The sequence below is a fragment of the Podarcis gaigeae genome (assembly GCF_964106915.1).
Source record: "Podarcis gaigeae genome assembly, chromosome: 12".
NCBI lineage: Eukaryota > Metazoa > Chordata > Lepidosauria > Squamata > Lacertidae > Podarcis > Podarcis gaigeae.
Window position 1 is genome coordinate 49,109,333 of NC_139688.1, and position 23,896 is coordinate 49,133,228.

Here is a 23,896-nt window from a genome sequence, read left to right on the forward strand (position 1 = left end):
CACTGCTTTTGAAACTTTCAAAAGACATTTGAAACGCAACGCCCAAATTTCCCCTTGGGCACACAGAATCACCTGAGTTTATTTATTTATTTAGACCTATATAGGCATCCTTATTCTGGACAAATGCAAAAAAGTAGCAATCTTTCCCCTTCCTTCTTAAAAATCTAAATAACTGAGACTGCGACCCAACCATGATTACTTGGGAGTAAGCCACATTGACCTTGGCTGGCCTTGCTTCCAAGCAAACATGCGTACGATTGCACTGTGAATGTATCTAAAGAAGGGCTTTGGAATCTCTGGCTCTCCAGTGTTAATGGACTTCATCTCCCATCAGTCCCAGCCAGCATGACCAGTGGTTAGCAATGATGGGAGTTGTAGTCCAACAGCATCTGGAGACTGCACCCCTGGTCTAAAGTATTCAGTGTTATCCTGACTCAAAACAGCTGCATTTGGCTCATGTGGCCGCCCTTTCATTTTTTCTAGTAATATCAACAAATTTATTATCTTTTCTGAGGCCAATTTTAGTAGAATCTGCAGGGTTTCATATAATACAGGGGTTTCAGCCTTTTCCTAATGTGAGGCTACACAGCAGTCACCTTCCCATTTTCCTTAACCAGAATTTTGGCCCCACACTAGAAATTATAATCTTAGTAGAAAATAAAGTACTCGTACTGATATTCTTTATATTGCACATTTTCCCCCCTCACTCAAAATATTTCCAATCCAAGGACAAATATACAGGTATAGTGGAACATATTTTCTGTGCAAAAAAAAAGTTTGTTTGGTAGTCTTGCAAGTAGAAAATGATATTATGGTGTGGATTTTGAAAAGATATTTGTAGAGTTGATGTAGTTTGCAGCATTCTGTGTAGCCGTTCTCCTTTTAGCATCTAGTGCTAAATTCTAGAACCCTCTCATAGCACACTGCTCGGCTTCTTTCACAACCCTTCAGTCTTCACAAACTAGTCCAGAAATACTTGATGTTCATAGTTTCTGACTATTTCCCAGTATGGGCTTTAGTATGCCATTTCCCCACAAAGGTTCATATTGGTTCCATTTTTTATTTTGCTAGGTTATATTACTATTTATTTATTGCTGCTTTTAGGTTAAAGGCAAAAAGCCAACCACAAAAACAAGTGGCAAAAAACAAACAAACAAACAAACCAGAAAGCAAAAAAAGAACAAATTCTAGGTGTTTATTTATTTCAGGCCCAATGCATTTCTGGAAAAATTAATTCCTCAGGGGCACATTTCTAGCACAAGACACTGTAAAATACAGTCATACCTCGGGTTACAAATGCTTCAGGTTGCTCATTCTCCAGTTATGGATGCACCGTAACCCGGAAGTACTGGAACGGGTTACTTCTGGGTTTTGGTGCTTGCGCATGCGCAGAAACACTAAATTGTGCTTTGCGTATGTGCAGAAGCGCCGACTTGCAACCTGCGTGTGCACAGACGCAGCGCTGGGGGTTGCGGATGTTGTGGGTTGTGAACATGTCTCCCGCCCAGATCAGGTTCGCAACCCGAGCGTCTACTGTAATCTCATAGTGACTCCTGTCCTATAGTGTTGCTTGAATCTGAGGAAACATGCCCCTGTACAAGGTTTGCTCCCTAAAACTTTTGACAGATTAGGAATGCACCTTATTCCTTGCACCTGGAGTTTTTTCCCCTTTAAGATTGTAGGCCTTCATAAATAGGTGCACACACACAGTTGGCGTTAATCTTGTTGAAAATACCTGAATGACAACAGTCTCTCCCTTTGGCAAGGGTTTTAGCAAAAACCATTTCTTCACCCACTAGTATTTTTTAATTTTCTTTTAGTAAGTACATAAGCAATACCTTAATACAGTGGTACCTCGCAAGACGAATGCCTCGTAAGACGAAAAACTCGCAAGACGAAAGAGTTTTTCGTTTTTTGAGTTGCTTTGCAAGACGAATTTCCCTATGGGCTTGCTTCGCAAGACGAAAACGTCTTGCGAGTTTGCTTCCTTTTTCTTAAAACCGTTAATACCCAGGGAATCCGTGCTTCGCAAGACGAAAAAATCGCAAGACGAAGAAACTCGCAGAACGAATTAATTTCGTCTTGCGAGGTACCACTGTATGCACTTTCCCATTGTTAGTTACATTACAGAACAAGTTTGAGTTGGGGGAGTTTGAAGCAAGTGAAGATTTAATGTGGCGATAGCCTTAAGCAGCCTAGTTCACAATGGGAAATCCACAAAGGTTCTGACTTTCTGCTGTTGTTTTGTTTCCCCGTAAGGTTCTGCCACTTTGCACCACTGGCAACAGCTTGCTCAGCCTCACCTTGGGGGCATCCTCGACCCACGGCCCGGGGTTGTCACTAAGGGCTTCCGGACTCTTGACCTCGACCAGGACGAAGTATACTGCCTTAACGATTTTGAAGAAGACGAGTCAGGTGACATTACATACAAGGGCCTAACTACCTCGCCGTCGATGCATCACACCGAGACCTCAGGTGAGAGGTCACAAGCGCAAGGGACTGTTTCAGACAGCGAGAATCCCCCAAGTCGCTCTCAGGCTTCCCCAGAGGAGATGCAGGAACCGGCGACTGACGATGATGAGGGGTCTGGTGAGGGAACCTCATTAAGTCCAGCACAACTGCCGTGTTTGCAGGATGTCGATTATTGGGCCATTCTCACGTCTCTCCAGAGCAGCATCCGTAGTGTTGCTTCATGTGTAGCTTCTGCACAATCGTGCGCTCAGGAATTAACATGAGACCGTTTCCAAAACGATTGCTTCTAACATATCATTGATTTTGCTGTACTTTTTTTAAAAAAGTGCATGGTTCATTTTTGGTTTTATTTTTTGGATAAGAGAAGGCTGCTAAAAAGAACGTGATTCAATTAAGGTCCCGAGAGAAGAGATGTTGGTGTTGTGTGTCTGCATATACATGTGTCCATATGGAAGCTACAGCGTTCAAAAAAACAGCCTTTTTTGTTGTTGTTAAGCAGGAGTTGGGTTTCAGCCCCTATATTATTTCTCCAGCTTGCTCTTGAAGTGCTGTTCATCGCAAGAGGAAGCAAACAGGACCTAGTGATTGAACACAAGCATAGTCTCATTATTTATGTAGGATTAGGTCCCTTCAGGTCAGTTATTCCTTAGGACTCAAGTGAGGGATAGCTCAGTTGTGAGTTCAAGTCCCACATTGGATGAAAGATTTCTACATTGCAGGGAGTTGGACGAGATGATCCTCGTTGTCCCTTCCAACTCTACAATTCTGATTCTAACTACTGTATTTTTTGCTCTATAAGACTCACTTTTTCCCTCCTAAAAAGGGGAAATGTGTATGTGTCTTATGGAGTGAATGCAGGCTGCGCAGCGATCCCTCTTGTTGTTCTGGCTTCTGAGATTCAGAATATTTTTTTTCTTCTTTTCCTCCTCCAAAAACTAGATGCGTCTTATGGTCTGGTGCGTCTTACAGAGCGAAAAATACGGTACATAGAATGCTTTTGCACGCTGGTGGGGGCCCCAGTCTGGGTTGGAAGGTTTTTTTAAAAAAAATTCCTATCATAGCTGTCCTGGCAGCACCCTCAGCTGGTATTTGATGGGGCCAATATTTTAAGGAGTTAGTTTGGAAGGGGAAATAATTCTGTAGTGCCATGACTGGGTTTCTCACCACTTTCCTGTCATACCAAAACAAGAGAAGGTGCTCCCTTAAGGCACTTTGCAGGAGAACTGGTGTTGGGCAACTGAATTTTCACTTCTGTGCTGCCATGCCTCTATGCTTATAACACGAACTTTTGGTCCTGTCTGAGAAGATTGATAGTTTTAACTGTTCTGGAATAAAACGGTACTCTCAACGCCCTCCCACCAGATGTCAAAGAGAACAACAACTACCAGACTTTTAGAAGACATCTGAAGGCAGCCCTGTTTAGGGAAGCTTTTAATGTTTAATCGACTATTGTATTTTAATATTTTGTTGGAAGCTGCCCAGAGTGGCTGGGGAAGCCCAGCCAGATGGGTGGGGTATAAATATATTATTATTATTATTATTATTATTATTATTATTATTATTATTATTATATTTATTTATTTATTTCACAAACCAAAATACATTTTAAATAGGAGAATATTGATGTACCTTGTTACTCAGGGAAACCCTTCAGGTCTGGAGCATATATAATTAGCTGAAATCATAATCGTGTTGTGGCCTTAAGCCATGAAATTATTGGGTGGGTGAGTGAGTGTGTAGTTCAGTGCACAGCCCTTTTCAGAATCGAGTGCTGCTTCCACAGAACGAACATTATTTGCCCAAATATGAAATGTATATCAGAAAGTGTTTGTGCCAGTTGAAGAATATGTGTGACTGCTGCTTTTTAGTTTCCTCGCACACATCATAGAATCTGAAAGTCCCCAGTCCTTTTCATCAGTCCTTGGGTATGCTCATTCAGTTGCACTGAGCAAACGTTGTTTTGCACTGATACAGCTTGCTGCAAATCTCCGCACATCAGATCTTCCCCCAAATCCTCTGCCTGCGCCCGATGACATGAGAGGGGGTGTCTCATGACATTGTGAACTTTTAGAGCAGACAGAAGTTTGTACCTGCTTCAGATTTTGGAGCGGCACTTAAGATGACCTTTTGAGTTCTCGGCAGTTCCTGGAGAACTTGGGGTGTCTGTTCTTCTGAGTATCCTAGCCAGGGCAGAGACTCACAGAGGGCTAGAGGTGCTTCTCCCTGGCCAGCGTATCCGTGTAGGCCTGTCCAGAATCTTAATACTACAAAAGTAGGAGTTTCGTTCTCTTCTATGCAACAGCATTGTGATTGTTCGTTCGACAAATGCTTAGCTCTTTCTTGTGCTTTGTCTTTCAAATCACAGTGGCAAGACCTACTTCTTCTTGCCCATTTTAATAGCAGCTGTGTTTCTGACCTTATAATAAGATGTGGTTTTTTGTGGACTGCGTAGGATGAAACCTTTGGGTTGCCTTTTTTCTTTTTGAAAGACTGTTAATTTACAGGAAGCTCACTATTTCCTATTGTGTTCAAAGGACAGAGAATGCTACGGACATGTGAAAAGCTCCGCTGTTGACTGCTGGAGGATGCTGTTTGTCAAGGTTTCCCTAGTGGTATATTTGCAGGATCCGTCCTTGAGCTCTAGAAATTGATTTCCCTTTGGTTCTCAATGTTACACTCCTCTTACTGGGCTCAATTGCTACTTTTAGCAGCCTTTTCCTATCTTTCTTATTCATTCATAACAATGAGTTTTAATTTAATTTTTATCAGGGCAGTTGGAATCCTTCTAATATAATTCTACGGGAAAACAAAATTGGTGTCTTTTATAAAGTGGATCTTGCGGGGACAACAGTCTCTGCATTTCACAGTTGGAACACTCACCTAATCTAAAACTTGCATTGCTTTGGTCTATTTTAATTTGTCATCTAGTGCTACGCTTCCTGTCTTACTTTAATTTACATCTCAAGTGTTCAGATACTTTTCTCCAAATAACTTTTCCTATCCATTTTGGTTATTTGAGATTTTCTCCAGCATATTTTAACCTTCTGCTTATTCTCCATGATACACAGAGAATCATGATTGCTAGGCCCAGTCCCTCCCTCCCTCCCTTATAGATTAACTAATTTACTTTGCTTACCCTAATCCCTGAAGCATCAGCATCAGTTCTAGAGGTGATGTAGAGATTTCTTTAAAAAAACATTGTCCTGAGATCTATGTGTTAACCATTAATAGAATTCATAACACTGTGTGTGATGGGGCAAATCTCGAGTCGCTTTTCACCCACGTAGACCCCTTCACTTGTCAGGCTGTCTCACTTTCATCCAGGCAATTCCTCTCTCAGGCAGGGACGGGGAACCTCTGGCCCTCCAGGTGTTTCTGAACTACATTTCCCATCAACCCCAGCCACCATGGCTAACAGTAAAGGCTGGTAGGAGCTGTAGCCAAACATCTGGAAGGCCAAAGTTTCCACTCTCCTTCTCCGAGGCCTGCATAGCTACACATGAGTCTTCTTAGTTGTGTTGTGTGTGCATGCCTCAAGTCATACACTAAACGGTAATGACAAGAGAAAAAGACCTTGTACGTTTTTTCAGCCTCTCTAGAAGTCTGGAGTGGCATGTGGATGTGATGTCTCTGTTCAAAACCATGTGTCAAACTGTTGTATATGTCCTTTCACCCTAAACTATGTGTTTGGGGATGTGTTAAATGTTGAGAGGAGGAGGAGGAAGATCAACAGTCACAGGAAACCTCACTGGCATGTTTTTTTGTGCATGTTTTAACACCACTAACTTACTAAGGCTTGTTTACTGACTCAGAACCTATGCAATCATGAGATCTTTGCTGTCGTAACGAAATGGGTTGTACTTCAAGGAACATTTTGGATGCACGTCCTTCGATTTTCTGAATCGCTTTGCAACAAAGGGACTTAACCATAAAGTATGTCACGTGGCAGAAGGGGGAGAATTAGCACAGCTCCAGCAGCCTAGGACAAAAGGGGTGTGGAAGTGGTCTTGGTTAAAATGTGGCCGCACCCTTACGGCTTCTCTGCCACAGCCCATGCTTTCAAGATACCAACAAGATACCAACCCTTTTCCCCATTCCTCTCATACATATAAATTCTAAATTGCCTTAATCCTCCTTCTTCATATGCCATCTTCTATTCACGTGACTGTGTTGAATACGTATTTGCTTCCCTATTCTCAAATTCTGTTCCCATTTTTTTCTTGCATTTGTCCTGCATACTATAAAGGCACACACAGGCATGCACATAGCCCTATACAGCATGGTGTGTGTGTTAATTCCCCCCCCCCCCCAAGGACTTTAGACGCTCACCCTTAAGCCCATTCCCAGTAATTAAAATTACACATTTAAAGTCCTGGGAAAATAGAGCTTTTTGTTTGTTTGCTTTTGCCTGAATTTGAAATTACATCAAAGTAGGTGTTGGATGAGTTGGATGACCCTCCCTGGGGAGAGAGAGCATTCATTCCATAGTTAAGATGCCACCACCAAGAAGGTCCTGCCCAGTAGTTACTTTGCCACCACTCAGATGACAGGGAACCCCCCCCCAAAAAAAGACCAAGCGCAGCTTTGTTTAAAGGCCAAAAAGAGCTATTTGGCTTCAGCCTGGATTCAAAGCAATATGTCACAGGGGGTGACATAACTGTAATTCTCAGTCCGCCTAACAGCCTTGCACCTGTATCTTAGATTTAATTGCAGTTTCCTAACCATCTTCAAAGGCAGCCCCACAAAAAAATGCACTGCTGTAGTCTAATCTACAGGGAGCATGAATTACTGAGGCCAGGGTGTATTTGTCCAGGTGAGTTGACACCTGGCACCCCAGCCTATATTCTGAGGCATGCAGTGTAGGAAATAGACCCCTGGAAGATGATATAAACTGCTACTCCACATGGCGAGCCCTTAAGACTTGCAGCTTTCTTTACATCAGCATTCTTCAAACTGTGGTTCTTTGGATTTTGTTGGAACTGCAGCTCCCATCTTCACTGACCATTGGTGGGGATGGCGAGAGTTTTGTCCTGCCACACTTTGAGACCCAAGTTGAGAAAATGCTACATTGCATTCGTTATGCGCGAGGCTGTTGTAGAGCATCAATCCCAAAAAGTGCTCCTTCCATTCACAGAGAAAATTGGACCCACCAGAGGCTTCCACAATTATTATTTTTTTTGGGGGGGGGGGTTCCAGCTCCCTCTGTAGCCCCCCACACCATTTCCCATACTGAAGGTCTACCGATCTTCTGAATAAGATTTTTTGCAGGATCTGTTGACCTCAGGATACCCCAAACCGTGCATGGAACTTTACTCCTGGAACTCTGGATCCAGCAGAATATCTGTTTAGATTGGATAGTAGAGAACTACACAGTGCTTGCCTCGCTCTCTCACACATCTTTCTAGGCTTGACAAAATACAAAGGCATGCTTTTATAATGTATGTAAGAATACGCATTGTGTTAAAATGTGGACAGGGGTTAAGAGAATCTTAAGCAGTGTGACATACTTCATGGCTAGTTCCAGTTTGCGTTCTACAGATGCACTCTACAGCAATTTCTAAACACAAATTAAGGACGCGTTAAATAAACTATAAAAAATATTGTTGTGGTCTAGGGTGCCGGCAACTGTGTCTTGCTGCAGCACTGTAAAATTACGGCAAATATATTTCCCTTTCTGCTTAACATATGGCAATATTTTTATGAATGAATATGACATAATTGCTATCTTGTGCAGCTGCAGATGGTTCTGTCTTTGGTCGGGGAGGAGGGGGGAAGGCAAGGAAATGTCGCAGATGGACAGTAGTGGTTCCAAAATGGTTACACCGGCCTCCAGGCACAAAAAGAAACACACATGTGTTCTGTTATGTACATATTTTAATGTACATAATATTTACTGCTGCCTCTCTACTGGGATCCATTACTGAAACGAAAGATGACGGGATACTTTTGCCCGGATCAATATGGGGGAAGCTGAAATGTGTAATCATTCCGGGCTTTGCTGATTTCTTTCACACGCCGCAAAGGTCTTGTCTACCAGTTGGACTTGTTTAAATCTCCTACCAGCATTGCCTCTTCAGAAGAGGCTAATGTGGAAATGGACATTGAGACCAATTCTTAAAGTTACGGTCGCGGCATGGTTACCACTCCTGCTGTGGCTCCTCTGCCTGCAACTTTGGCAATGTTAGAACAACTAAATCAGTGGGGGAAAGTTGGCAACATGATTACGGGGGGAAATGGCGGCATATTAAGTAACCACATCACTAGCCCCTCTCAAATGATCTTGCTGTTCTATTTCCCTCCCAGAGTGGAAATAAATTATAATTTATATTTATAAATATTTATACCCCACCTACCAGGCTGGGTTAATGATAAGCCACCACGAGAGAGGAGCTACCATGCCACTCAGCTGGTCTGTGAGCACATTAGTTACTTAAACTTGCTAGGAGGACTGGGCTTCCTAATCCTTAAGGCATCAGAGCCTGTTTTTGAGCCCTAAAGAATACAAGAACCAAAAAGGTCTGATGACGAACTCTCCTCCTGGAGATGGATGTGCTAAAGAAAGTGAATCAAATCCGACGCCTGGTGTATTTCACCTTCCCTGCATCGATCCCACGAGAAGTATCGCATCGCTTGTCCATCTGTTTGAGTGCCCAGAGCTTTTCTTTTCTCCCCCCTTTTATATATAAATGCAAAGAATGTTCTATTCTTTTTAATGTAGTACATCATCCTGGGAAGTGCATGTCACAAACCAACTCCACCTTCACCTTCACCACCTGCCGCATTCTGCACCCTTCCGACGAGCTCACACGAGTCACTCCAAGGTAAGGGCTTCCAGAGAGCTGTCGTGCTCCCTGGGGCAGGGGAGTGCCTTAGCCTAGAAGGCAAGGGGATTTGGAGAGATGCATATATTTCAAGGTTCGGCACCTTCTAAACTTCCCATCAGATCACATCACCAGCTTGTCTTAAATATACGCAGCGCTTATTTATCCAGAATCATCCAAGAAATCTAGCATGTCTCCAAAGTTGATTGCAGCTCCTGTGGAGAGTAATAATGTCAATCTCCATGGAAGGATGACACAATGAGATTAATGTCACTTTGTGCCTCAGAGTCATTAATAAAGCCAGTGGCTTTACAGTCAAAGAAAGATAACAGTAGTCAAGTCTTCAAATACCGTATTTTTTGCTCTATAAGACTCACTTTTTCCCTCCTAAAAAGTAAGGGGAAATGTGTGTGCGTCTTATGGAGCGAATGCAGGCTGCACAGCTATCCCAGAAGCCAGAACAGCAAGAGGGATTGCTGCTTTCACTGCGTAGCGATCCCTCTTGCTGTTCTGGCTTCTGAGATTCAGAATATTTTTTTTCTTGTTTTCCTCCTCCAAAAACTAGGTGCGTCTTATGGTCTGATGCGTCTTATAGAGCAAAAAATATGGTAATTGAAACTATGCTGGTACCTTAGTTCTTGAACGTAATCCGTTCCGGAAGCCCGTTTGGCTTCCGAAACGTTCAAAAACCAAGGCAAAGCTTCCGATTGGTTGCAAGAGTTTCTTGCACTCAGCAAGAGCCACATCACACTTTTGGGTTCCGAAAAACGTTCAAAAACAGAAGCATTTACTTCTGGGTTTTTGGCGTTCGAGAACCGAAACATATGACAATGGAGGCGTTCGGGAACTGAGGTACCACTGTAGATTAGTGTGGCAAAATTGGCATCATCTACGAATCTGAGGAGAGGGATTCCTAACAGTAAGAATTAGCCAGGTATGGGGGGGGGGTTGGTTTTTTTAAAAAAAGTACTACAGTTGTCTTTTAAATGTAATTGTACACTAAAAGTCCCTCAAGGTCCTAAAAATAGATATGTCCAAGGGTTTGAAATGAGTTATCGCTCAAAAGCTCATGTAATAACAACAGACAGTTGTCCACACAGTTGTTTTGTAGCAGTTTAAATGGCGCCGTGACACACAAGGCAAAATTAAAGAGTTAATAAATTGATAGATTTTTCTACTCCAAAGTTCCATGGAGACATGGAATGGAGCCTCCGGCAAGAAATCATCACTGGCTGGCTCCACATTAGAAAACGTCGTTGAGCCTTGCTTCATGTAAATATAAGGCCAGTTCCTTTGAATGCCTTAACAAAGGAATTGAAGAAATAGTAACACACACCATGATGAGACCTGCGACTGCCCCACTTTACGAGGGGCACCTGTCCTAACAAGACAAAGGATATGATGTAAATTCCTTCACATCGACTGTCTTCAGTTTCTGGAATTCCTGCTCTCCCTCACCCTTTTCTTTCTCCAGCCCGCATAAAATTTGCCATTGATTTCATGCTGTGAGGTGCTGGGAAAAGCTGCAATTCCCTCTCCATCTTCCCTATTGAACTTCTGGTGGAAATCTCTATTGCTTAAGATGTGGATTTTTATTCTGACATTAATTTCATTGGAAAGCGCACTTGCTACTTCCCTTAGCTTATCCTGAAATCTATACTTTGGTCTCTCTGATGGCCAGGGTGGGGTCGGGGTTGCCTCTTTTATTTACTGTATTGGCCCGAATATAAGCCGCACCCGAATATAAGCAGCACCTTTAAAATTCAAGGAGGGGGGAGACAATACCGGAATATAAACCGCTCCCTTAAAATTCCACAGGCACTCACACCCATTCCGTTTTACCGTAGGTCTGTTTCAGCAGCGGTATCATAAAAGCCAATTTTTGTAAGGTTGCGAATTTAGGCAGCACTTTAACTTTTCGGGGTTGGAATTGGGGGGGGGGGTAAAGGGACCCCTGACCATTAGGTCCAGTCGTGGCCGACTCTGGGGTTGCAGTGCTCATCTCACTTTACTGGCCAAGGGAGCCAACGTACAGCTTCCAGGTCATGTGGCCAGCATGACTAAGCCGCTTCTGGCGAACCAGAGCAGCGCACGGAAACGCCGTTTACCTTCCCGCCGGACCAGTACGTATTTCTCTACTTGCACGTTGACGTGCTTTTGAACTGCTAGGTTGGCAGGAGCTGGCACCGAACAACGGGAGCTCACCCTGTCGTGGGGATTCGAACCGCCGACCTTCTGATCGGCAAGTCCTGTGGTTTAACCCACAGCGCCACCCACATCCCGGGGGGTGGTGAGGCTTATATTCAGGCCAATACGGTACTTTGACATTCACTGTGGATTCAGAACCAAAGTGCTACCAATGCAAGGTGTTGGAGTAGTGGAGCTCCTTAAACTCTGAATGATGCTTCTTCACAGGTCATGTGAGGAAGACGATGAGACTGCTTTATGTCACCTTGTGCTGAGAGGAGATGTAGGGCACACAATATGACCAGCGTGGCAGGGGGTGAGCAGCGCTGCCAGCAGCCTCCGTGCTGGCAGAGTCCTGTAGAAGGAATGTTAGTGTTTTATGGCACCAGCTAACTCAAAGACTTCTGCTCAGTCCCACCTCCCTCTTTCCATTCTAACCTAACATCCTAACACAAGGTGGCATTCTAACCAAAACACTATAAGATCCATATAGTGAAGTGCTGGTTTAACACTGATTTGAAAGCACAGTTACTCTCTTTTTTTGGTCTTTGTTTTCAGGACACATTTTGAATACCCTGCCTTCCTCTCTCTAACAAGGCCCTGCTGTTGTTAGCAAAGGGACGATTACCAATTTAGGAAACATCTGGCACCCTCCCTTGTCATTGCCTTGTTGGTCAACTTTAGCATAGGGGTGCTTGTTGCAATAATAATAATAATAATAATAATAATAATAATAATAATAATAATGTATACCCCGCCTATCTGGCTGGGTTTCCCTAGCCACTCTGGGCAACTCCCAAAATAATAATAATAATAATAATAATAATAATAATAATAATAATAGTGATAAAATATTAAACATTAAAAACTTCCCTAAACATGGCTGTCTTCAGATGTCTCCTAAAAGTCAGATACTTGTTTATTTCCTTGACATCTGATGGGAGGGTGTTCCACAGGGCAGGTTCCACTACCAAGAAGACCCTCTGCCTGGTTCCCTGTAGCTTTGCTTCTTGCAGGGAGGGAACTGCCAGAAGGCCCTCGGCGTTGGACCTCAGTGTCCGGGCTTAACGATGGGGGTGGAGACGCTCCTTCAGGTACACTGGACCGAGGCCATTTAGGGCTTTAAAGGTCAGCACCAACACTTTGAATTATGCTTGGAAATGTACTGGGAGCCAATGTAGGTCTTTCAGGGCCAGTGTTATATGGCCTCTGTAAGGTACCTTTTGTTGTTCGTGCAGCAACCTCATCTTATTTGATGTTGTGGAGAAGAATGCAGGTAGACATTCCAGGGCCTGGTCCCAATGAGTTTGCAGTTGAGCGTAGTTAGCGATTTATCTCGGGGAGTGTAGTGATTGACGGAAGTACAGGAAATAAAAAATGTGTTAAAACTATATAAATATTTACTGGGAGGGAATGTTTATGCACCTGCCTTAAAATTAAGCCTTTCTAAATCTGATATGTTTGGTAGCTCCTGCTCCAGGACCTGAGCGCTAGTGAATCTGACATAAATGTCCCTTGCACGGGCAATATTTGAGTATAGTAACTTACTCTTAAGTAGGCATTCTTAAAGATTTTGAGAACAGGCTACTCTCGGCAAAGGTTAGAGAGAGTAGGATTCAGTGCAGATGCCCAGCAACTCTTATGGAGGTATCAAAATGAACTTCTTTCCCAAGTTTATTTTACAAGCCATTCCCAGCACCTAGTTAGCACATATATTGTTTGATCAGGAAGACTAATCCATAAATCCATTTTGGGGTAGAAAAGACAAGGGTAAGGCTGCAGCCATTTACAGATACTAAACAGAAAAGGACCTTTTTTATCCCAGATTTGATGTGATACTCCCTTTTAAATTAATTTTTTATTCACGAAACAAAGTAAATCAGGATTTCCTGGAATACTAGAACACAGTCAGCTCTCTTTTGTGAATCTTGTACAGCATCACATGCCCAAGATTTTTTGCAAGTTCCTTATTTGAAAATAGAATGGGATGGTTACCTCCAGGCTCCATAGTAACTCACTTAGGTTCTGTTGCTTCCTCCTTTATGTAAAAGAACCTGCCTGCTCCTTCCGAGTGTGGGATTATGTGGAAGCTATCATGTTTCCCTTCCAGTTAACTGCTGCAGAACTGCTCCAGTCTACCTGCCAGCCCTAGCCTAGGACTAATATCAAGGAGTATTTTAAGCCTGGAATGAGTGAGAATGAACAAGCTTCTCTGTTAGCACTTTAGAGTAGATTTTGTTAAACTTTCCTTCTGCACCAAGGACTGATTCAAGAGCCACAAGAACAGCAGACGGCCACCCATAAACCTAGGGCAAGATCATAGGCAATGTCTATAAAAAGAAACATTTCTGTGCGCACACATACTCACTGTTGCATGCACACATTTGTATTTTTCATGTGCAATGCTTTCACATGTGACAAAACCTGACCACATTTCTCCAGGGCTGCAGCAGTTTGCAGTAACTTGTAGTGACATTCACCTGTTGAGAGCACCTAGCACAGGCACAGGCATCCTTCGGCCCTCCAGATGTTTTGGACTACAATTCCCATCATCCCTGACCACTGGTCCTGTTAGCTAGGGATCATGCGAGTTGTAGGCCAAAACATCTGGAGGGCCGAAGGTTGCCTATGCCTGACCTAGCACAAAGGAATGCTGGTTTCCTGTTCACCTGAGGGGGAAATGTAATATTTTCTGCCACTTTTCCCCTGTATGTGTACGATATGGTGGTGACATGAGTTCATTCCACCCCAGCTGCCATGTCAAACAAGCCATGTGGATAATTGTCCCTTAGCGCTCTTAACCAAGCTGGTTGGCTGTTATCAAACAACTGGAACTACAGCTGCACTCCACAAGAGGGCATATTTGCTATGCAGCAGGGAGCAGGCTGCTGTGATGACTTAAGTTCTGTGTACTCTCAAGTTCTGTGTACTCTCTTTGCCTTCTCCCGAGGCAGCTTCTCATGACAATATTATTATTATTATTATTATTATTATTATTATTAAGGGAAGAATACACATAGGTGCATATGTTGAACTGGCTTCATGAGTTGTTCGACGCACAGCCCAATCACCGTGACTTTTTGGGATATGTCACCATGTATCACATGCAGTGATAAGGATGTGTCCCTGAATGTTCATAAAGTGTGCTTTAACTACACCATAATTTCAGTAATGGCCCATAGCAGTCGGTGCACGGGATTACACCTCAAATAAATGTTCTTTTAGCTCCCTCACAAGCCTCCCACAGCAGTTTTCAATGGCAGAATTATAACAGGGTAGAATTATTACTTTTTTTTTATAAGACCCTCTTTAACCCAAGCCGAAACAGCAGCTGTTTGAGTCAGCCCCACGACAATCTGCTCACACTAGTCTTATAGCTCCCAAAATGAATTCTGACCAATATACTTTGTATCAACAGAGTGTACTGGTTTTGTTTTTTTAAGCCCCCCCCCCCCAATTTTATATTTGCTCCAAACTGAAACTCAGTCAGCGGGAATACAGCAGTGGCGTAGCATGGGTTGTCACCACCCGGGGCAAGGCAAGTAATTTGAGCCCCCTAACCCGTGGATTTGCGCCCCCTAACCCTAACCCCCAGATGTTGCGCCCAGTGCGGCCGGCCCCCCCGCACCCCCCACACTACGCCACTGGAATACAGCTAGTGATTTCAGTGGCGGTTTTGTTTTGTAGTGAGTATTCATGGCAGAGATTTATGTAGTGGGATTTGTGAACATCATAATTCATGCTCTTCTGCACAGTTTATCTTGCCATCACTGTAATCAGAATGTCTTGATAATAGGTAAAGGTAAAGGTACCCCAGCCCATACGGGCCAGTCGTGTCCGACTCTAGAGTTGTTCGCCCATCTCACTTAAGGGGCCAGTGCTGTCCGGAGACACTTCCGGGTCACGTGGCCAGCGTGACGAAGCTGCTCTGGCGAGCCGGCACCAGCGCAGCACACAGAAACGCCGTTTACCTTCCCGCTATAAAGCGGTACCTATTTATCTACTTGCACGTAAGGGTGCTTTCGAACTGCTAGGTGGGCAGGAGCTGGGACCGAAAGACGGGAGCTCACCCCGCCACAGGGATTCGAACCGCCGACCATGCGATCGGCAAGCCCTAGGCACTGAGGTTTTACCCACAGCGCCATCCGCATCCCGTCTTGATAATAGAAACCTCATTAAATCTGCCCTTGTTAGAGGAAGAAGCAGCTATTGTAACTTGCAAAAATTGACCCAGCATCTAGGTAAAGCCGCATGCATTTTTAGTGTGCATATTGCCTGCTCTGCATCATTTCATGGGAATGCCGTTTGATGGCTATTTTCTGACCTGTTGTTCAGAGTTTACCTGGTAGGATCAGAAGGTAGAATAAAATAAAACAACTAATCAGCAGTTGATCAAACGATTGCATGGTGTGTGTGAGAAGCTGTGAGTTCGCAACCTCCCCTGAAAATAACCAGACCTCTTTTAGGTGGGTAGGAGCAAAAAAATGTAAGCATTGGTCTCTGTACACATACTCGCTTAGTTGTGGGGTTTCCTTTCGGCTGTGTGTTAAATGGAAATAAGCTGATGAAAGAAATGGATATAATGTTACTGCCCCATTGAGCATAGAGAAGAAGAAGCCACAGGACTAAGGTAGCTTTTGTACATGATCACATAATGTGGCCAATTTGCATAATCTAGAATGTACATTTGGTTTTATAAGAATCTTCTGTATTTCCCAAATTTAATATCATCCGGAAAGGTTCACAGTAGACTAGGGTTTAGACCAGGGTTTCCCAAACTTGGGTCATTTTGGACTACAATTCCCATCATCCCTGACCACTGGTCCTGCTAACTAGGACTGATGGGAGTTGTAGTCCAAAAAACAGCTGGAGAGCCAAGTTTGGGAAATACTGTTTTAGACTCACGAGTACGTGGTCTGTTTGCAGGAAGCTTGCATTTAATAACATCTGCTGTAAAATAGTGAATATATTCCTTCCACCCTCTTTTTTATTATTTAACAAAACTAATGTACCTCTTGCTTGTAATTGGAACATCTAAGTAGTTTACGAAAAATAAAACAAACTTTAAAATTTTCAGTAGAAGGGAGTTTAGGACAAGCGTTCCTTTTTCACAGCTAGTGATAAAGCATAACTGTTTGGAATATGTTCTGTCTATGTAGCTCCCTTAAGTTCTGTTGGTACACTTACAAACAGCTGCAATCCTATTATTAGATTGTTAACCAAAGCATTTACTTCTGGGTTTACAGCATTCGAAAACCGAAACATTTGTCAATGGAGATGTTTGAAAACTGAGGTACTACTGTACACTCATCCCTTGGTTTTCAAACAGCTTGTTTCTCGAATGTTTTGGCTCCCAAATGCCGCAGATGCCCAAACGTGAGTTTTCCGGTTTGCAAACTATTTTTGGAAGCCGAATGTCCAATGGGGCTTCTGCCGCTTCCGATTGGCTGCAGGAGTTTCCTGCAGCCAATCAGAAGGCGCGCTTTGGTTTTTAATAATCTGAGGCAATTGAATCGGTACCAAGTACGTTTTTATATGTGGGTTTATCAAGCGGTGGCGATTTGAAAGTCAGTATCCCGATGGAGACCTTGACTTGTTTTTCTGTTTCTCTCTCCCCTGCCAGCCTTAACACAGCACCTACTCCAGCTTGTAGCAGCGTTGGCAATTTGAAAGGCACCCCGGTGGCCACGCCATGCACCCCTCGGCGCCTGAGTTTGGTCGAATCCTTCACCAACCTCCGGGAGTCTACAACCACCATGAGCACTTCCTTGGGGCTGGTGTGGTTACTCAAAGAGCGTGGGATATCGGCGGCAGTGTATAACCCGCAGAGCTGGGACCGCGCCGGCAGGAGTTCCCTCCTGAGCACCTACGCTCCCAGAATGGCCGTCATCCCTTCCACTCCCCCCAACTCGCCTATGCAGACGCCTTCTTCCTCCCCGCCGTCTTTTGAGTTCAAATGCACCAGCCCCCCGTACGACAACTTCTTGGCTTCCAAGCCAGCCAGTTCCATTCTGAAGGAGGTGCGGGAGAAAAAGAACATCCGCAGCAGCGAGAGCCAAACGGACGTGTCCGTCTCGAACCTCAACCTCGTGGACAAAGTGAAAAAGTTTGGGATTGCCAAAGCGGTGAGCTCGGGGCAGCCGCAAGCCCCTGCGTTGGCGGACGTGCAAGGACCTCTCCTCCCCGGGGCACAAAGGCCAATGAAGGCCTTTGCTCCCGGGAGCCTGGTACCAGAAGACCTGGCCTTGGGCGGTCCTTCTGTGACAAGTGCCATTGGGGGTCTTCAGCTGAACAGCGGCATTAGGAGAAACCGAAGTTTTCCAACGATGGTGGGTTCCAGCATGCAGATGAAAGCGCCATCGTCTTTTACTCCTGGCCTATTGATGGGAGCAAAGCTTCCTAAGCAAACCAGCTTACGGTGAATGGCTTAAGATGCGGCCGAACTTGTAGAGGAGAAAACGAAAGCGCTCCTTCTTCAGACAGTTTTTTTAAAACAACAACAGATTTTTCTTCTTCCATTTACCATTGAGTTTGACAAATCAACTTTGTGCCTAATGGGGGGTGGGGGGGAAGAGTCTAAAATTTGTACAGGATGTAAATATGTACCAGATGTATTATAAGTGAATCATGACGCTGTTTTGACAATTTAACATGCTAACCTTTTGGAAAGGGTGTTTTTGTTTTTGTTTGCACTGAAAAAAAGAGAGCAATCCTTGGATAGAAAAAATAAAAATAAAAAATTCTTAGTTAGCCTAGCTTGATATTGGAACTAGCCTCATCTAGCAAGGGTTACAGATTATTCTTTCCAAACTGTGGGATATCAGCACACATAGTAACTCCTATCAACACAAGAATTTTTTGTAGTTCATCAAAGCAAGTAGATTAGCATCTTGAACATCTTATTCTGCCTTTATGGATGAGAGGGGGAATAGTCAAAGGATCTTTTTTCTTACAAAATAAACTTGAAGTAATAATGTGTTGAGAGTGACTGCTAAGTCTGCTAGGTGCCCGGAAGAAAACACACCTCTACTGCTGCTGTTTCATGTCCTGTGTTAATATTATTTTCAATGCTGCACTGGAATGTGGAAGGAAAAGTGCTTTAAATAGTGTTTTGTTGCAGACACTGAAAATACACACCTCTCAGAAACAAAATGAAATCTTGTATCTTTTTTTCATGAGGAGCCAAAGTCACTGAAAGAGTTGATTGTAGGTATGTTTAAAAGCCTAAATTTAAACAAATGTAGTACAGTATTGCCAAAAGATGTGTCCTTAAGAGAATAATTTCAAAAATACCTTAGTAAGAGTGGTACAAGTGAAGGATAAATATTTCCATCTATTCTTTATCTCCAGATTTTGAGGTATTTAAAATGACCCAGTGGATCACTTCATAAACAGGGTTAGACCATTGCTATTTTAAGTGACGGTATAATTGTCTTTCATACATATCTGTTTCCATCTGATCCATGTGATAGAGCTACTAGCAAATGGTTTTACATCATCCGCCCTAATACCTTTTGGAAATCTTCTGTATTTGGACTTTTTTCCCCCCAAAGACTTTTCTAATTGTAAGGCTAATTCATTATTTAGTATTACATATTTTTTTTAATGGTTCGTTCACACAAATCAGGATCAGACTGGTTTATGATCCTGGCTTGTTCACTAACCATAAGGATAAACGAATGAGTTTCCCTAACTTTGGACTTCACAGGGAGCTCTAGTTAGTTTGAAAGTGGAAGCAGATGTTTGTGACCTTGAAGCTGCGTCCAAGGTTCAGTCATGTAACGCTAAATCATAATTTAGCGCTGTAGCATTGCGTCCAAAATGACCCAGTACATAGAAAATTAAAACAACACCCGGAAAGAACTGAAAACAAACGGGGAGCACAAGGCACCATTAAGTTCTTCCGCCAAGAAAATGGCAGCTTGGCCAGAGCATTTTTGTGCAACTTCCATTGGGTTGTTTTTTTTGGGGGGGGTCTTATTCAACAGAACTTCCTGTCCCAGGTCAGGTTTATTTTTGAGCTTATGTTTTGAAGCAGTTGGTGTGCCTAGTTTTGTGGGTGGCTTGTTCTTGACTTGATTTAAAACCAAACCCACTTTATTTATTTATTGCCAGTACCTCACTACATACCGTGCATTGCCATTGTGCCAGACTGTTACTAAATCATTAGCACTGAGAAATATTTGCAGTAGTGGAACTGTGCGGTTGTCGTTTTTTATGAGCGACAGATAAGCCCGGTTATCTGTTGACGGATTAGCTAGTTGCAATTCTGCTATGAATATTGAGAATGTCAGAGGACAGCAAGGGAGGGGATCATTAGCGAGTGCATGGGCTTCTAGATTTCTATTTATTCTACCGACATTTTAGCACTTCGTCATTGCCTCTACTTGCTGTTTGTCTGTGTGCACTTAATTGCAATTTGCAAGAACATAACTTAAATCTTTTTATCTGAATGTATCTTAAGACAACCAATAAATTAACAATTTTGAATAGGTGAAAAAAAAAATTCACGAATGTATGAGGACCTTTTCGTGTACCAAGAGACCATGAGCTCATTTGTGGAATAAAATAGTAAAAACCCAATGATGAAGTTGAAAGTATTATTATTTACTCTTTTTAAATAAAAGAAGGTGTCTAACCACTGGAAAATCAGGTCACAAGACATTGAAGAATTACACTTCTGTTTTATTCACAATTGAATATCAATAAACCAATAAAGGTGTCTAGCCACTGGAAAATCAGGTCACAAAGCATTGAAGAATTACATTTCTATTTTATTCACAATTGAATATCAATAAACCAATAAAGGTTATATTGTGGATTATTTTCTGGATTTGTGTTTCCTGCATTCTCCCCCCCCCCCCCCCGTTTCTGTCTTCCAATACTTGTTATTTCGGTTGTGAAATGGGATGCCAGATTCCAAATAATTTTTTTGTCTGGGAAACAGAGCAGAATGCAGTGACCTGTCACCTGTGGAGGGAAGCTTGCCTTCATTTGGAGAGACAAGAAGCCCAGAAAGACTGTTTTTCCCCAGCCCTGCTCCTCCACGGAGTCACACATTCACACACCTTCCACTAACCCGTTTTTTCTCTGCACACACAAAAGGCCAGATTTTCCCCCAACAAAAGCCAGACCCAGAAGTGCTCTGGAGAGACTTTCTCCCCTTCCCCTCTCAGGCCAGCAAAATATGATTTGGGAATACTTTCCCAGCACTCTTCTCACTGGAATAAGCCCAGATCAATGAATTTACAGAACTCAATATATCAGTAATAAGCCCGGATCAATGAATTTACGGAGATACATCGCTGCTTTCCTAGGCTGGCCAGGTAAAGGGAGGAAATTACTGTGTTTTCTCCTGCTTTGACCTAACTCTGGACAACAAACACAGAAGAGCAACAGTCGGATTGCAAATGCGCCTGATTTGCTGGAGAGGGCATTTATAATCCTGTAGAAGCTTTATATAACTTTCAATGCAGTTATGTGGGACTCCTGATTTAATCCTTAGGGGGAAGCAGGAAATAAAATAAGAACTGAGGTTCAAATGGGTCCACTGCCCTCCATAAGGAGCTCCTGCTGGAATTGGAATTAAATTTTTCTTAAGCCCGGGAGATGGGTGGCGATTGTCGAGCTGATTGCATTTGGCTGTGCAGAGTTGATCAGGAAAGGGGAAGAAAGAAGTTCAGAATGTATCTCAATGTGAAGTAACAGCTTCATTATAGACCATGGCATGGGAGAGAGGGAGGGAAGTCGTAGTTTAAAACATTGGCAGAACTTTGAGTAAAGCCAAATTGGAGGCAATGAGAGGAGAATGAGAGTTTTGACCAATGGCAGAAGTTTGTGTAAGATAGCTTCCATATTATGGAATATTTGAGAGTTCTGCATCCTTTCTCTCACATGAGACAGCTGAGGAACGGAAGAGAAGTTCTGAGTAGAGTTTGAAGGGAGAGAGAGTGAAAGGGGGTGGGGAGTGGCTGGTTTTTTAAAATAATAATAATAATTATTTAATCATTTTTTCGATACAAACAACAACCACAAAAAACACATACAACAAAAACCGTCATAACAATAATAACACAATTTGACAATTCAGATTTGAATACACCGATAAACTTATGACTACACCTTTTTTAACAATGGTGTGAGGTGAGGATATTTATAGCAAGAGTAATAAAAAGAAATGGTTATTTAGGGGGATTGAGTTGAATTCTAAATTATATTCCAGAAACGTGCGAGATTTCAAGGGGTCCAAAAAAATGGATGTACCATGCTATATTAGAAGCACTTGTTTTGATGAATTGGAAGAGCCGCAAAATGATTCCATTGAGAAACGTGGATTGATAATATGGACAGATTAGCTACATACGAACAAATTGCATGCCGATGCGAAATAAGAATGGATAAATATGAAGAAATATGGAATGAATATTTAAGCGATAAGGTGGATACGGGTGGGAAGTAGGGGGAGGAGAGAGAGATGGGGAAATATTGTTTAAAAAGGAGAGTGGCTGTTTTAAACAGTAACTGTAATAAGGAAAGCAGGTACAGTATGGGGAGACGCTGAGATGAAAAAGCGGAATTTTGAAGAAAGCAGGGTCAGCCTGGATAGCTCAGCTGGTTGGAGCCTGGTGCTGATGATGCCAAGGTTGCAGGTTCAATCCCCGTAATTTCTGCATTGCAGGCGGTTGGACTAGATGATCTTCAAGGTCCCTTCCAACTCTATGAATCTATGACTTATGCCCCTAAAGTAAGTTACTTCACGTACTTTGGGCAGAGGCAAACACAGTTCCCATTGTACACATGTGATTGGGGGCTACAGCCAATCCCATCTGCCAGTGGCCACATGCATAATAATGTATTATTGCATTTTTGTATAGATGTAAAATTATACACACACATACATATTCTTTTACAATTTAGAATATTCATTTAGACAACCTCAAAATATCAATGACTTCTTCTCTTTCCACGGTTCCTTTTGCATAGCATATATAAACTAAACCATTCAGTATTCCATTGTTACTTCCATCAAAACTTATTTACACTAATGAATTTATCTTAATGCTGCCCACGTTTTCAGGTTTACATAATCTCCCTCCACATATTCAGTAAACATTTTCCAATCTTCTCTAAATGTATTTTCTTCTTGTTCTCTTATTCTTCTTGTTAAGTCTGCAAGCTGCGCATATTCTGTCAGCTTAAGTTGCCATTCTTCTTTGGTTGGGACCTCACTCATTTTCCATTTTTGGCTAACAGAACATGGGACGCCGTAGTGGTGTACATAAATAACCTTTTTTGACACCTGGGAATTTCCATCTGAATTACCCCCAACAAAAGGACTCTGTTGTTTTTGTGTGTGTGTGTGTGTGATTTTTTTTTTTTTTTGGGGGGGGGGAGGTGCTATTAAACATTTCCAGTTCATTATAAATTATTTCCCAATGCTCTTTTACCCTCTTACAGGTCCATCACATATGAAAGAAAGTACTCTCCACCTCATTACATCTCCAGTCTTATACATCTTACAAATCTGCTCAGAGTTAAATATCATCTGTAAATCATTTTAGATGTAACATGTTTTAGCTGGGTCCATTCCGCCACGCCTTCATTCCGCCACAAGAGGGCGCTTCGCGACCTGTGTAAGACTAGAACTACAGAAGAAACATTTCAGAGCTTTCTCTCGTAGAAAGCAACCTGCTCCTAATCTTTCTTTTCATACGACCCAGCAGCCACAATATACCTGACCAGCCAACCGCCTGTGCTGACTCCCTGTCAGATACTTTGATAACCTCCCCTGTTTTCAGCCCGCCAGCATGATGCAGCAGTTCGTGCATTAGATGTGGGGATGTGGAAGACCCAGTCACTTTGCCATGTAACTCACAGGGTGACCTTCAGCCAATCGCCAGCTCTCAGCCTAACCCAACACACAGGTTTATTGTGAGGATAAAACAAAGGAGGGGTGTGTGTGTCGCCTTTGGCTCTTGGAACACTGGGTGGCACTGTGGTCTAAACCACTGAGCCTCTTGGGCTTGCCGATCAGAAGGTTGGTGGTTCGAATCCCCACGACGGGGTGAGCCAGTGTGGTGTAATGGTTAAGAGTGATGGACTTGTAATCTGGTGAACTGGGTTCACTTCCCCGCTCCTCCACATGCAGCTGCTGGGTGACCTTGGGCCAGTCACACTTCTTTGAAGTCTCTCAGCCCCACTAACCTCACAGAGTGTTTGTTGTGGGGGAGGAAGGGAAAGGAGATTGTTAGCCGCTTTGAGACTCCTGAAGGGGAGTGAAAGGCGGGATATCAAATCCAAACTCCTCCTCCTCCTCCTCCTCCTCCTCCTCTTCTTCTTCTTCTTCTTCTTCTTCTTCTTCTTCTTCTTCTTCTTCTTCTTCTTCTTCTGTTGTTCTGTCCCAGCTCCTGCCAACC

The 23,896-nt window shown here is 43.0% G+C and overlaps 1 protein-coding gene across 23 annotated transcripts in view; it reads left to right on the forward strand.

Annotated features, from left to right (window-relative positions):
* Positions 1 to 20,063, forward strand: part of TRAK1 (trafficking kinesin protein 1) — a 149,937-nt gene extending 129,874 nt beyond the window's left edge. For 13 of the 23 annotated variants that reach the window (XM_083705610.1, XM_083705605.1, XM_083705609.1 and 10 more), the window contains 3 exons: positions 2,260 to 2,589; positions 9,191 to 9,293; positions 17,104 to 20,063. In XM_083705610.1, coding sequence (XP_083561736.1) covers positions 2,260 to 2,589; positions 9,191 to 9,293; positions 17,104 to 17,902 — 1,232 coding nt within the window. In that variant the 3' untranslated portion in view covers positions 17,903 to 20,063. Of the gene's footprint in view, positions 1 to 2,259; positions 2,590 to 9,190; positions 9,294 to 11,708; positions 11,797 to 17,103 lie in introns of all 23 variants that reach the window. The other 10 variants (XM_083705618.1, XM_083705612.1, XM_083705614.1 and 7 more) reach the window with 2 other exon arrangements.
* The last annotated feature ends 3,833 nt before the right edge of the window (positions 20,064 to 23,896 follow it).